Source organism: Suricata suricatta, chromosome 14 (assembly GCF_006229205.1).
Source record: "Suricata suricatta isolate VVHF042 chromosome 14, meerkat_22Aug2017_6uvM2_HiC, whole genome shotgun sequence".
NCBI lineage: Eukaryota > Metazoa > Chordata > Mammalia > Carnivora > Herpestidae > Suricata > Suricata suricatta.
In genome coordinates this window covers 28,115,331-28,130,308 of record NC_043713.1, presented here as the reverse complement: position 1 = coordinate 28,130,308, position 14,978 = coordinate 28,115,331, and the positions used below count along the sequence as shown (strand labels likewise).

The window sequence follows — 14,978 nt, the reverse complement described above, 5'->3', positions numbered from 1 at the left end:
GTGGAAGAAGTGGCTTATGGGGATTTGCAGGACCCAGAGCTAAGGTGGGGTCTGGTGGGGGTGGGGACGGGGAAAAGTTCTGGGAGAGTGGGGAAGATCAGGAATGAGACAGAGAATTCTTACTATATTTGTGATTATTTGCCTTTAAGACCATATGGGGTGCATGTTTTAAATTTTTTAATAAAGAGAATGTGTGGTTCTATTAAAAAGAAGATGATAGTTATAACCTAATAAGGTTGATCAGGAAGGCATTTGTTCCATCTTGCTATGAGACATTGAGACTGAAAGAGGGCTTATGTCCTCTTGACAGAACTAGGTCCAGAATCCACGTGTTTTGACTTTTGTTAAATATGCCGAGGGCTCTGCCAGCTCCACCATATTTTCTCTTTGGAAGGGAACAGTCCAGCTGATAATGGCCCACATGTGGGTGGTGCCGTGGGAGCAGAGCAGATGGGAGAGGTGGATGCTGTTGGGAAACCCAGGCCGTGTTGGGTTGTTCATTTATTAATTCAGTCAACCAGTATTTCTTGAGTGTCCGTTATGTGTTGGGTTCTGTGCTGGGCATTGGGACTGCAAGCATGAATAAAATGCAACCTTTGTGTATTCAGAGACTCAGAATGGTGGCGTAAGGGAGAAATACCTTTAAACACAGAGTAATCGTGCTCATTGATCAAGGCAGGAGGTAGGAGTAAGTACACATACTAGGCAAAGCCTAAGGCCATCAGAATCATCTGGAGGGCTGGGGAAAAGCCAGAGGGCTCCACTTCACCCCTGGAGCCCTGATTCAATAGGTGGGGCACAAGAATTTGCATTTATGGAGCTAACTTCTGGGATTAGTAAGAGTTCCCCAAGGCTTCAGAATTAGGAAAAATTCTTCCATCTTGCAGATTTGAAGGGTAGAGAGGATGTATTCCTTGGGACTCATTTGGATTCTGAGACACATCTAGCCACCTAGGATTCCCATGGTCCCTCAGAGAAATAATTCTGAAGGTCCACACTATCTAATGTGGAGAGTCCCTATAGGTCTATGGCTGTGCAGGGTAAAATTAGAGTCTTGAGTCCGAAGAGACCTTATTCCATTCATTGCTGAGATAAGCGTGGAATAAAGGACTCAAAGTAGCCTAACAGTCCCTGTGAATGGCAGAGCCATGAGTAGAGGGCAAGTTCCCGGACTTCTCCACCAGTGTTCTTTCCAAGTACATCACCACCCTTCTTGCCCCTCTGTTTCTGTGGGACCTGCTGGGAAGTTATTTTCTAAGCATGTTTTTTACTCCTATGCCCAGCCACCAGGTCTTGCAGGAAGCCACTGAAGGGTTAACTTTATTTGGACTAGGAGTCTAAGCCAAGTACAGAGTGTCCATTGTGCACCCGCCCCCTTTGGAGGAGTCGCTGACTGCTGGAATGTGACAAGGCAAAAGGTTTTCACCTTGCGTTGGCTTCTCTCCTCTGTGAGTGCATGAGTGGGTGCGTGTGCTCACCCTCACATATTGGGAGGGGTACACCACAAAAGAACCCTCAACTGTCTCCCAGACTCACCAAAAAAACCTGAACAGTGAATTTGGGGTGGCAGGTATGTGCTGGGAGAAGGGGAAAGGAGAACAACACCTTTGTGTACGGGGAAGTAAACAGACAGGTTAGGTTTCTTTGCTCCTCACTTTTGAAAGCCTCTTTATTTTTTTTAAGGTGAGGGGTGCATGTGGACATGGGGGGGCTAGATTATACTCCTCAGCATAGGCAGTGAATTTCGCAGAGGGTGCTTGGGCTGGCAGAGCTGTAGTTGGAGTAGTTGGAACCACACAGGACTTTGAATAGCTGTCAGGGGGCTAATTCATTTTCATTCAGAAAGAACTTGAAGCCCTTCAAATGCCCAATCATGCACTGCATGCTGAAGCAAATGTAAAGGCTGTACAACCATAGCCCATCTTAGCCTGAGACTGAATTGTGATAGAGTAAGGAAAATAAGATCTGTGTGCTTGAAACAGCAAGAAGACAATGCAAGACTAGTATTTAATGGCAAGCTATACAGCTGGGTGCAGTTTAAGTCAGACCAGGGAGTGAATGCTGTGGTCCAGAGTTTATAAAATGTTGCCATAGAGAAGTGAAGGCTTGGGCATGACCTTGAACTACGGGAAGGTTAGGATCTGTGTGTTTGTTTGTTCATTCTTTCACACAACAAACACTTGGAGAGGACCAACTGTATGCCAGTCATTGCATGGGTAGGTGGAAGGGAATATAAGAAATGATTCTATAAAAATACCAAGGTGGGGAGAATTCTGTGTTTGACTTGACTTGAATAGGGAATGCAAGCTGGTGGCTAATGAGCCCTAAGACTGGATTCTTAAAGTGAGACCGGTACAAAAATCTGGAAGTGATGTGTTCCCGAATATTGGGATGATTTGAAACTGCATTGCTGTTTGGTCTATGTTATTTATCATATCATACTCAGACTGCCCTGGTTTGGGTCCTCATGCAACAAGAATTGAATTTCAGCTGAGCCTCCTTATGGTCCCCCTGCCTCTAATATGAGGTTCCATTAATTCACCCCTTATGCTACATGCCTGAATTATCCTCCTAATGCACGGCTTTGACAGTGCCCCTTTCCTACTGACATTGCTTAAATGGCTTTCCATTACCTATATGATAAAATCCAGCTCATTAGCATAGCATTCAAGGGTGTGCTGTGATCTGGTTGTAACCTTTTATCTCCAGCTTTACCTCTCACCAGTTCCCATTTTGTGCCACATCTCCCGGCCAAGCATCAACTTTCTCTTTCCTGAGCATGACCCTCCTGCAAGCTCCTGCCCCAGTCTGCCCTGCTTGCTCCCCTCTGTCTGCCATGTTTCCTTCTTCCTACTCCACCTGTTGAAGCCCCTAAAGGTCAAAGCCATATTCTGTGCTCTCCTTGAAGCCTTCCTGTGTAGTTTCCCATCTGTTTCTCTGTACCTCGCTGAAGTGGGAAATGTTTTCTCTTCCCTTTGTTTCTCTTCTTTACTATAGGACATATAAATATCTACTCTGTTTTAGTTATTTTCCAAAACTCTCTTCAAGAATGTAAGCTCTTTGAAGAAAGAGATTGTATTTCAGTTGTTATCTTAAGATCTTGACTGGAGGAGCACTGAAAAATAAATTGTTGAATTTTCATTTGTTTTATGGACCTCTCACAACTTGAGTTTTAAGTTTTGGAATATTGCCTTTGACATCAATTAATTCATTATTTATACCATTAAATGTAAGGAATTCTGGAGGGAATTTTTTTAATGGGAGAGATTATCTTAATAATATACCATTTCACACTAGTATCAATTCCTCTGAAGTTAGACTTTATCTTCTTTTATCACAGCACAGAACCTGCAATAGACATTCAAAGGTCCAGATGGATTTAGTTTAGTTTAGGAATGTTTAATGGAGAACATGACTCACTTTTTGCCCTGAAACAAGAATAACTTCAGAGGTATGTACCAGGGAATCGAACGTCACATTGAAGATTCCTGCCAGAGGGAGCAAACCACTGAACACTACTGCCATATGAAAACATGGCTTGCAGTTTGGATGGACCTGGGGTACAAGCTGAGAAGGATCTACTGGACAATTGCTACTTGACACACAGGGACACATTCTAAGGCATCCCGATGTCTCCTCACCAGCTAGTGTGGTATCTGACACCAGTAAGAGAGGCCTCAATGAATGTTGACTTGAATATGACTTTTAAAAAATTATATAAAGTTTTAGGGAGGTAGGCAGATCAGTCTAGATGACACAAATAATCTTATAGTAAAAGAACTTCAAGTGTCACCTGGTCTGACTGCCCTCCCTTGCCCCTAAGTGGGGACTTTGTCCCTTTTGTGGTGGCTGCTCAGTCTTCGTGTGACAGATCCAGTGAAGACGCTCTTCTCTCACTAGGGCAGCCTCTTCTCCTCCAGAAATGCGGTGTGCCCTGGGTTTTCCCCTTAGAGGAAGCAGTTGTAAATGTGTCTTTCTGAAGGGCTGAGCTGTTTCCAGGAGCTGAGTCTGTGCCTGGGCTTCTCTGGGGAGCAGAGAATGGCTGCCTTGCTGGCCAGCTTCCTCACACGATGTCAGCTGAAAATGTACTGATTCCAGAGGGAGAAAAGACAGGCCTGGTCTCCAGGCTTCACTTTTGGCTGTTCTGAATGTGTCTCTGCAGTTGTTGTTGGGCATTTTCTGGTGGGCACAGTTGCTGGTTAATACCTTGAATTGCTGGGCTCCAAGGTGGAAGGTGTGCAGCAATGTCTTCTGCTAAGAAACCTCAGCCCATTGAGCTATTTAAGGCTTGAGTATGATCTCACCTACAGTCTAAAGATGGAAGAAGATAATGTCTTGAAATTTTGTGCAGCCCGGGGGCTCTCCATTTTCTCTTGAGGATGAATACTGTGTTTCCTTTGGGATCTTGAAAATGATGAGTATGAAACTGGGAATAATGGGATATACAGTGAATAAGGGTGAGGGATAGTTTAGCTGGTCCTATGATGGTCTGAAGAGAACCTGACTGATGTTTCTGGTTTCCTCTGGGAGGAAGGCAGAATCAAAGACAGTGGGGGCGGGGGGTGGGTGGAGCCATTTCTGACACTTCCAAAGGCCTGTGAAATGCTCCCTCTCTTTTTCCTTTTTGTTGTCATGTAGACAGAATGCCACTTTATTTAAGGACCAGAAAGGGAATTAAAGCTGCCTCGAATGCCTATTTTTATCTAAATAATTGATAATGATTAAATATCTTTTGTGTGGACAGAAACATTTTTAGTGATTGCTGTGCATTAATCACAGCATTAGAAGTGATTTTCCACTGAACCCCATGTTTTCCTCTTTCAAGCCTGTGTCTAAGCTTTGCATTTGTTTTAAGAAATAAAGCTAATTTTGTGTAATTGAAATAATTTACCATGGAAGATGATAAAAAAAAAAGAACGGTCAGGAGGTTAGCTAAATGTCCTTCCAACCAGACGATGGAGGGTGGCTCGGGGTTGTGTTGAGCTTTGCAAACTGTTCTTCACATGACAGAGGGAAGTGGTGCAAGAAGCCAGCCAAACACGGTTCCCACAGACCTGCCTCAACACTTTAGACTTCCCTTTCGTCATGGTTGGTTTTGATGATGACTCAGCTAGCTGTGGCTTCAGTATAAGAAACTTGTAGCTTTGTATTGAACTGGAGGACTAGCTGCTTGTATCTTTATTCTTGGACCCATAACCAGAAAAATTAACCATTCAGTGAAGGGCTGTGTGTGTGTGTGTGTGTGTGTGTGTGTGTGTGTAATATTATCCAGTATAATCCAATTTGGGGATGTCTCTGGTTTGGTTTTTTTCCCATCTTTTTTTTTTTCTGATGCCAGAGATTAGGGGGAAGGGGCTTCTGGAACTTAGACTGAGTTTACTTTTGAGGTCATTTTCCTTCCTGCCATGACTAATTATCTCTCTGCTTCTCAGTTGCAGATCTGACCTCTTCTGAACACTTGGCCGTGTCTCCATCCCTGGGACTTTGAACCCAGCAGCTGGACCACTTTGTCCTTGGGATTTGGGGTATCCTTGCTTCTCACCTTTCCCTTTCCCCTCTTCCCTCCCACCTCCTGAGAACTCCTCAAGACTGTAGGATTGTCATGGAGTCCAGGGAAATCTTAAGCAGCTCCCGGCAAAGGGGGGATGAGTCGGAATTCCTACCTGTCTCCTCTGCCAAGCCCCCGACTGCTCCCGGCTGTGCAGGAGAATCTTTACTCTCCACTCCAGGACCTGGGAAGGGGATCCCAGTGGGAGGAGAACGCATGGAGCCAGAGGAGGAGGATGAACTGGGCTCAGGGCAGGATGTGGATTCCAACTCAAATGCAGACAGTGAGAAGTGGGTTGCAGGAGATGGCCTGGAAGAACAGGAATTTTCCATTAAGGAGGCAAACTTTACAGAGGGGAGTCTGAAGCTGAAGATTCAGACCACCAAGCGGGCTAAGAAGCCCCCAAAGAATCTGGAGAACTATATATGCCCACCTGAGATCAAGATCACCATTAAGCAGTCTGGCGACCAGAAGGTGTCCCGTGCTGGGAAAAATAGCAAAGCCACGAAGGAGGAGGAAAGAAGCCACTCCAAAAAGAAGGTAGGGAACCCTGTTCTGTAGGGTTTTTTGTTAGTTCATTTTTGCCATCTCCCCCCGCCCCAACTGTTAAAGATGTTTGATTATTACTCATTTATTTTGGAATTATCAGTCTCTCTGATGGAATGCTTAACACCTTCCAGAAGAAATGCCTCTGATATCTTGGTATAGTGTCTAATTTATTATTATGTCTTCTACCCACATGAAAATCAATAGCTACTAGATTTATAGTTCTGGAGCATTTCTATTTATTGTGTAGTAGCCACTTGGGTGGGTCAGACCTGGCCAAGCTATGACAAAATTAGAGGTCTTTTTTGCTTTAATATTTGCATCTGTTATAGTTAAGAGTGGGATATGGAGAATTTTGGTCAATCAGAAGAGTCAAAAAGCTTTATAACTTCTTTTGGTTTCAGTCACCATTGTTAAGTCTTTCTAAAATAGGCAAGTCACTCACTGGATTAAAGAAGTCGTCTTCATAGTAATTTAAGTCATTAGAAGGCAAGAGATCATTGCTCTGAAAGCCAGTGGTGAGCCCTGGAGCTCAAACTGCAGAAAGAAGAAGGGGTGGATGACTGACCTGAATCTTTGTCATCACAGATTTTTTAAGATTGGGTATTGACTGAACTTGGTTGGTTGTCGTTTTTCTCCTTAGAGTCTAACAGGTAGAAAGCAGCCTTCTAAGTAATTGGAGGTATTATTTGGTTGGGAATGAATGGGTCCAGGTTTCATTGTAATTATATCACAGGGGGTTTCAGTGACTTCCCTTCTTGGGAAGGGATATGATAGCAGAAGACTGCCCTAGTCTCAAAAGTGTTTGTCTCCAAAACTCCCTGGGGCTTGTAAATGCCTCTGAAAGGAGCCCTCTTGTTGACAGAAGTTTTGGGTCTGAGGTGGTAGGAGTTCATGAGAGTCTTTGTAACTTTCTTCCACATCTTATTTACTTGGGCTCTAGACATGATGGATTAGCTAAAAATAGCACAAATGAATGACCCTCTCTCCATTACCGCTCAGAGATAATCTGTAGCATTTCTTTTATTAGTGATTTTTGAGCTTCTCAGTAGTCATTTTCAGTAGAACTGCTAGGAATGATGTTCTTTCTTTGGTGTCGGGCCTTTGTACTCCCTCACACTAAGTGTTTGGGCTGATATGTTAAACTTGAAATCTGAAGACTTGGATGAGGGAGGATTTTCTGGGGTGATCAGTGCTTCCTGGATTGCTCAGACTATCCCAGTTTTAAAACCAAAAGTCTTGCAGCCATGGACCCCTTCAGTCCTGGGCAAGCCAGGACAGTTGGTCATCGTATTTTAACATTTGAAATATGAAATAATATTTAGAAATTGGCTTGTTTTTACAGAGCACAGAGGTTGCGCTTTCCCTCCCCTGTCCCATTACAAGTTGCAGTGATTTCTGGGGTCTCTGTCATAAAACCAAAGATTACCTCAGTGCTTTTGGAAATGTTTGAAATTCTTGCCAGAAAATGGAACAGCTCAAATTAGGCTCCACTTAGAAAGTGAGGCTTTGCTTTGGATTTGGGTCTCTTCATCTTTGAAAAAGAGTATCTTTGTCCGTGGCCCTTGAGACGGCCAGTTCTTTGTGTATTGTTGGATTTTTGTGTGGGTGGGCAGTCTCAAAAACTGTGGTAACTGTTTTCCCTCCATCCCCATCACTGCCAGGATTTGAGCAACAGCCCACAGTTTGGGGGGTGCAAACTCAAGTTCATTACCCTAGATAGAGCTACGTTGTCCTGATCAGTTATGACTTTCCATAATGCCACTTTCCCAAAGATACACCTCTGCCTCTTGGAATTCCCTGGAATAAAACTCTGGAATCTGTGACATGGGGATGATTTAGAAGCTGCAGTGTGCAGTGGACCTCCATTCTCATATCTGAAATTCTCAGGCTAGTCCTCCTCAACCAAAAAGCTGGATGCCCTTTGTGTGCTTTATTGGAAAGAGAGGTGAAATCTCTTCTCCCAATGTGTGACATCCCAAATAAGTGTTTCTATATCTCAGAAATTGGAAGGGAGGGAAAGGGGGGGGAAGGACTAAAATTCAGTTCATGGTGTTGTGTTATGCTGACGCTGTGATGGGAGGATCTACAAAAATTTTAAATTGTTAGGAGCTTGCTTCATACTCTACTTTTCCTTCCATTCCACCTTTATTTATGCCTGAGTGGTTACTTTCTAGAAATAAATGAATAAAGTTATCAGTACTGAGTCTTAATCACTTGATAGATGATGGAAACATTCTCTGATCTCTATTGGGTTAGAATGTTAACTCTGTTACTCTCCAGAATTCCTGTTGTTTTGAAAAGAGAGAGTTAGTAAAAGCTGAAGTCAAGGTGGAGAAGTAGAACCTTGCTTGCTGTTTCAGGGTCATGAACTTATAGAATTTACATATTTCTAGAAATGTGAAACATGTAATCAGTAACTTGGGATGGGGAGAGGATGAGGATGGCATTTGGTAGGCAACAGATCAATGTCTGACTCTAAAATCCAATCTTCTCGGTCTTTTTTAAAAGGCAAACTCTACCCCCAGTGTGGGGCTCAAACTTATGACCCTGAGATCAAGAGTCACATGCTCTGTTTGACTGACCAGCCAGGTGCTCTGCCCCCACTTTTTTTTTTTAACGAGGCAAGTCACTCATTGGAGAAATGTGCATGGAGTGGCCCCTGGGATTCAAGTCCTAGATTGAGAGTTAGGAGGGAGGCTCTGTTGAGCTGATCCTTGAGTTGGCAGAGATGCCTACTTGGGGGTCACCTGAATATATGTGCTAGCTTAGAGCAGGAGTTGGCAGCCTGTAGTGTGTGGGGCCAAATCTTGTCCCTTCCCTGTTTTTAGTCAGTCCACAAGCAAAGAATGGTTGGAAAAAAATCAAACAAAGAATAATATTTTGTAACATGTGAAAATTATATGAAATTCAAATTTCAGTGTCCATAAATACAGTTTTATTGGAACAGAGCCACATCCATTTGTTTACATTTTGTCTATGACTGCTTTTGCATGAAGACGGCAGAGTGGAGTGGTTGTGACAGAGACTGTATGTCCCACAAAGCTTAAACTATGTACTATCTGGCCCTTTCCAAAAGGGAAAAACATTATGTATATATGCATATATTTGTGTATATGTATGATATATATGATTATTATTTATTGATTGATTGTCAAGCCTTGTTTTAGAGAAAAGGACATAGAGTTTCAAGATAATAAGGATTTTGTTTTGTTTTGTTATTAAGGATTGAGCCTCCAAACTTGGAGGCTGGGGGAAATTGGGTGTTACATCATTATGTGCTGCTTTTTTTTCCTCCTTTTTTTGCAGACCAATTAATTTTGTTCAAGTCATTGTTTGACAGCCTTAGGCAAAGACATCTTATATTGGATCCCAGATGATTTTCTTTTTGGTTTTTGTAAAAAGAACACTCCTTAGGATAATGATAGCATTCTTCACATATCAGAGCTAAATTTTTGCTAGGCTAACTGTATTTCAGCATGTTCTACTACTTTGAAGACATTTATGTGTGGCATCCTCAAAGGCTTTATTCCAAGATTCAAACCTAACACCAACCCTCCAAACTGGAGAGCATTATACATATTGAGGCAACTTGGCCTTTAAAGTGGTAGGATGGTAGGATGGACCCATGAAGATACTCCCTCACTGGCTCAAGGATGCATGGACTCTTTCTAACCAGAGGATAGGTCAGCTCTCTTCCATATGCAATTAGGATGGCAACTGGAATGCTATATGGTGGTGGGTTTCTGATGAATAAATTTATGTGAGGTGTAAGAATAGCATTTGGTAAGAAGTAGAGGTCAAGAAGAGAATTCTGAACATATTTCAGAGCCTCAGAACTACCCTGTGGATGGACCTGCTTTGCAGATGATCTCAATAAAGGCAATTGCTCTTTACCATGGTACCGGCATTGTTGCATATTAGACTTACTAAGCAAGTGATGAAATAACATAAACTTTAGATAGTTCCCTTCTAGGTCATTCAATCAAAACAATAAAGGACAGAAGATGGAGATTCTAGAAGCAAATTCAAGTACAGCACATGAGCATAGAACGTTCCAGCAGTGACAAGTACTTTGCGAGGCTCACAGCTGTGCAGAGCTTAGCAGCTTTCCTCTTTCCTGAGACTTTTTATGAGAATCAGGGACTCCTATCCAGGTTCTACAGGATGAGGACAGGAGATTTTTACCCAAGCTCCCCATTCAGTGACCCCATCTAGGAGATGTGGGGTGGCAATTGCACCAACTGCCTTGGGTGGGCTGGCTTTAGATCTGGAACATAACCTTGCTGAAGCCCCAGTTTATCTGCCAAATAGAGATAATAATTTCCACGTGATATAACTCAATGGAAGATTTTAGGAAAAACGGGGAGTACAGAGCACACATCATGATAAACAGTTTGGATTTGTGGCAGGCCCTCTGCTAGCTGTTTTACATGTATTTACCTTCTCTATTAGTCCTTATAACAGTCCTGCCAGGCAGATATTACTTACTCACAGATGAGGAAATTGAGGCTCATTGGCTTCAGAAAAGCAGGAACAGAAATGGTCTTTGAAGCCAGTTCTTCTATACTCCAAAGCTAATGCTGTATTCCAGTCCTGAAATGGTCGTGGTCATACTCTAAAAGACTGCTGGGAAGTAAAGATTCTAAGCACTGAGACATTTCCTCCACACATTCTAACATTAGTTAGAGTGACAAGATCATAGTTTGGTATATTGCCCTTAATTCTGAGTGTTCCGGATTGTTTGAGGGAAAATTCAAAGCCTCATGAGTTAAAGTCTTGTTCTTTCCTTTGTTGTGCTCATGAATTTTTATTTGCATTTGATCAAAATACAACTTTTTAAAAAAATTTTAATGTTTTATTTATTTTTGAGAGAGAGAGAGAATGACAGTGAGAGTAGGGGAGGGTCAGAGAAAGAGGGAGGCACAGAATCTGAAGACAGGCTTCAGGTTCAGAGCTGTCAGCTCAGAGCCTAATGACAGGCTTGAACCCACGAACCTTGAGATCATGACCTGAGCCAAAGCCAGACACTCAACCAACTGAGCCACCCAGGTGCCCCCAAAATACAACTTTTATTTCATTTCTTTGGATTCAGTTTTCCTTTTCCCCAGCTTCATCAAGAGAACCTGTTTCCTCCAGTAGCAAGGACTTCAACCTCACATTAGTCACCTGCCTGCCATGGTCCTGGAACCAGGCTCAGGAGTTGTTCCTGACAGCCCCACCTAGACCATCTTCATGTGTCTATTGAAAGACTCTAGTGTTCTGCCCTGAGTGCTCCTGATCCTCTCTTAGGAAGTTCAATGGGTCATGTATTCATTTACTCATTCTTTAAATACTGCCTTCTTCATGCCAAACACACAAAGTATGGATGTAGATGGGAAGTGAGGTTAGCATCAGATTGCAGGGAATGGTGAATGTCAAATAAATAAATGGGTTTACATTCAATTCTGAACCCTCATAATGGGAATGTTCAGTGGGCTTTGAACAGAGGAAGGGAAAGGTTTGGGTGCCCAGGGAATATAATGAAAGTGAGGCGGGGCAGAGAAAATTAAAAGGAGGGCCGTTAGGTAATACAGCTGTCAGTGACGAGGCCTGTACTAGGGTCCTCCTTCTTTCCATAGGGTACTAAGGGGCACATTTCTCTCTTGACCCTCTGTGGTTGTAGCAGTTTGTTATATCAGATAGTTGGGAGGGGGTGTTGGGCAGGGGGAAAGGGTAGCTCAGAATGCCTGATATCTGGCTGTTGTGCCAGTCATCTCCTCCACTCTGGTGGTGACCCTGGGCATCCAGCAGAGAGCCTTCTACTTCCTTGGGGCTTGGGTATCCTTCCCTAGCCATCATTTTGCTCAGCGGCCTCTCAGGTCACTCCTACATGCATCACATAACTGTGGGTTTGCCCTGCCTTCTTCTGAGGGTGAGAATGTGGTGTTTTCAGCTCCTGAGGATCTGAGCTTCTTCCCCCCACAGCACCGTCAACCTGATAGGAGAGCAGCTCTCACCAGCTTTTCTTTGCAAGAGGCTGAATTTCCCCTTAGTTAATGTTTTCTTGCTCTAGATTGTTTTTAAAGCAGCAAATTCCTATTTATTCATCAGCGTGCCTGAAAATTCTGTTTCCTGATAGGTTTCTTTCTCCCTTGTTATTTTATAGCTAAAGCTGCATGAAGGGTGGTAAATGACCTTCTCCACAAAGTATTTGTCTTCATGGGGCAACAAGTAACATCTGACATCTGGAGCTGAAGGTGTAAGGGACAGAACATTGGACTTGGGGACGGGACCCTGGGCACTAGCTCTGTCTCTGTCACTAATAATTTCAGCAAGATTGCTTCACCTTCCTGGGTCTCAGTTTCTGCATGTTAAAACAAAACAAAACAAAAAGGATGAACTAAAAACCGCTTCTGACCTCTGCAACCTTATGTCTGTTCTAAGAACTGGAAACTTTAAGGGCCGTTCTGCTGGACGGGACACGTCTTTCTCTTTAACAAAACTAATTACTATAAACAAAATTTTTGACCTCTTTTTGGACCCACTGTTCCATCATCAGATTATTTCCTTTCTGCCTCAATGTCAAAAGGCCCACAATTGTGGGAGCAAGCGTCAGAGTTGAGTTTAAAAAGTGGTGAGATTTATCAAACTTGTGTTCCATGACAATATTCTGGGAAAGTTTGGTTCTTTCTTCCCTTCTTGTATTTTTTTTCTTCTGTATTTGGGATTCTCTAGGGATTTAAGGCACAAACTAGCTCTTTTCCTCTTGGTTTTGATATTCCCTTGGTAGTCAGTTTGACTTTTGACTTCTCCAAGAAACATTCTTTGATGAACTCCATACTATGGAAGATAACCTGTCAGAGTAATGAAGCAGAGAAACTGTGTTCTGTTCCATTGGAGAACCTTCATTCCCTGAAGTGAGGAATAAGCAACCTGGTAGCAAGAGTCCAAGCCCTGGGAGTGGATCGAAAGTCAGATCCCCTGTATTCCGGGCTAGGTTCTCACTGTCTTTGGAGAAAGAAAACTGGGGTTCTGTATCACCTCAGGCACATTACTTACTCTCCTGAGAATGTGTCCTGATTGTGTGAAAGTCAGGGATAATAGCAGCACCTCCTTGTTAGTCTCTTGAGGGGTAGAAGGGCCTGTGGGCACTTAGCACAGCCCCTCACTCAGTGTGCACTACTCTGACTACAGTGCTGGCATCCAGCACGTTTGGGCCACCCCCAGGACCATCCTCCGTGCAGGCACAGCTGACCCACGGTGACTTGCAGTGGTACTGGGCTCCTGGGGGAGTGTGGGTTGTCTCAGAAGCCTCTGTTTCTCTAGGCTGATTCTGCTTTCACATCGCTATAGGCTGTTTTGAATTGTGTTAGTTGCCAGCAGTGCCACTGTCTCGTTTCTGATGCTTGTACAAGCATCAACTAGTATCATTGGAGGGTTGGTTTCTTTCTTTCTTTCTTTTTTCTTTTCTTTCTTTTCTTTTTTTTCCTTTTTGGTGGTGGTGAGAATTGCTATGGGGATTTATTTAGAGATGGTTCAAAGGTCTTTTATCTCTGTGGTCATTTATCTGCCAAACTAGGATTGCTGCTGAGCTCAAAGCCTGACTCAAAATGAAAGTGTTAAAGCCGTGTCATAAGAACAACCAATTGGGGTTCAGTGGGTGCTGCCTTCTCCCCTGGCCACATTGTCAGCGTTTGCAGAGTCTCCCTCCTCTCCATCACTGCAATTTCACATCGTCAAAAAGTTCTCTCAGAGCTGCATTTCCGGTTGATCTTCGGTGACATGGCCTTTTTTTTTTTTTTTTAATAAAAGGTGAGAGAAACAATCCCTTTTTGCTCTGCTCTACCCCCTCCTTTGAGTCTTCTGATTCCTGCAACTTTAAGTTCAAATGTCCTGCCTTCAAAGCACTACCATACAGGATGTCCCAGGACATCCCAGGATGACCCCTGCCTGCCTTGCTTGTGTGTGAGACACAAGTGGCTTTGGTCAGGAAGTCATTGGGCCTGGGTGGGGGCATAGGCCAAGAGCAAAGGGATGTGACAGGGAGGTTCTCAGAGTCTGGGTTCCAGGCCTTGGTTCAGGCTCCTGACTACATTAATATATAGAAAACAGCATGAGCCAATGAACTGTTGTGGGGTGGGGGGTTGTTTATTGATAATAAGCTAAAAATTTGGTGTTATAATTTTCACATGGCCTAACTGCTTTGAGGAAGGGGTTTCAACTTTGATGATCTTCAGGGTGACCTGACTTAGAAGGTGGCCCCGAAGAGGAACTAGTGGCCAGAGGGATAGGCTGCCCGGGGTGGTGGCGGGGAGGGCAAAAATTCAGTTGAGCTAGGTCCCTGGGAGGCATACAGACAGACACAGCATGCAAACAGCCACACGGACTCCCAGTTGCAGCCAGTGTGTGCAGGAGTCTGAATTCTGTGTCCTGGCTGGTGACGCAGGGAGCCCTCTGTGCAGGCTGAGGCTACTGTCTGAGCATGTCAGAACGTGGCAATCAGGGCTCTGCATTGTGGGCAGGTTTGGACTACAGAACTTCAAGGGCTCCTTCTAGCTTTCCATGGTATTCCAGGGGATCTTGCCCTACGAAGGAGAGGGGCCTCCCTGTATACCTTGAGTGTGCATTTCTCTCTGAAGTCCCAGGTTTGGTTTTTTTTTTTTTTTCCTTCCTGCCTACTCCGGGCCAACTTCCCTCACCTCCCCACCAGCCTGTGACCTCATCAGGGGAAACAATGGAGGCCTTTATTTACTCTGAGAAGTCCAGGCAGTTCCCATCTTGCTACCTGGCCTGTGAGGCCGTTTGATAATCATCATTAGTATCAAATGCAGGTTGCTTCAGTGTATTTTCTAGACTTGGTTTATTGTGTTTTTCCCCTGGACCTTCTTCTTTGCCTCCCACA

At 43.7% G+C, this 14,978-nt stretch overlaps 1 protein-coding gene across 3 annotated transcripts in view; it reads left to right on the top strand.

Moving 5' to 3' along the window:
- Positions 1-14,978, top strand: part of SETBP1 (SET binding protein 1) — a 369,979-nt gene that overhangs the window by 14,336 nt on the left and 340,665 nt on the right. The window contains exons 1-2 of one of the 3 annotated variants that reach the window (XM_029922076.1): positions 5,073-5,088; positions 5,433-6,088. In XM_029922076.1, coding sequence (XP_029777936.1) covers positions 5,603-6,088 — 486 coding nt within the window. In that variant the 5' untranslated portion in view covers positions 5,073-5,088; positions 5,433-5,602. Of the gene's footprint in view, positions 1-5,072; positions 5,089-5,357; positions 6,089-14,978 lie in introns of those variants that run through there. The other 2 variants (XM_029922074.1, XM_029922075.1) reach the window with 2 other exon arrangements.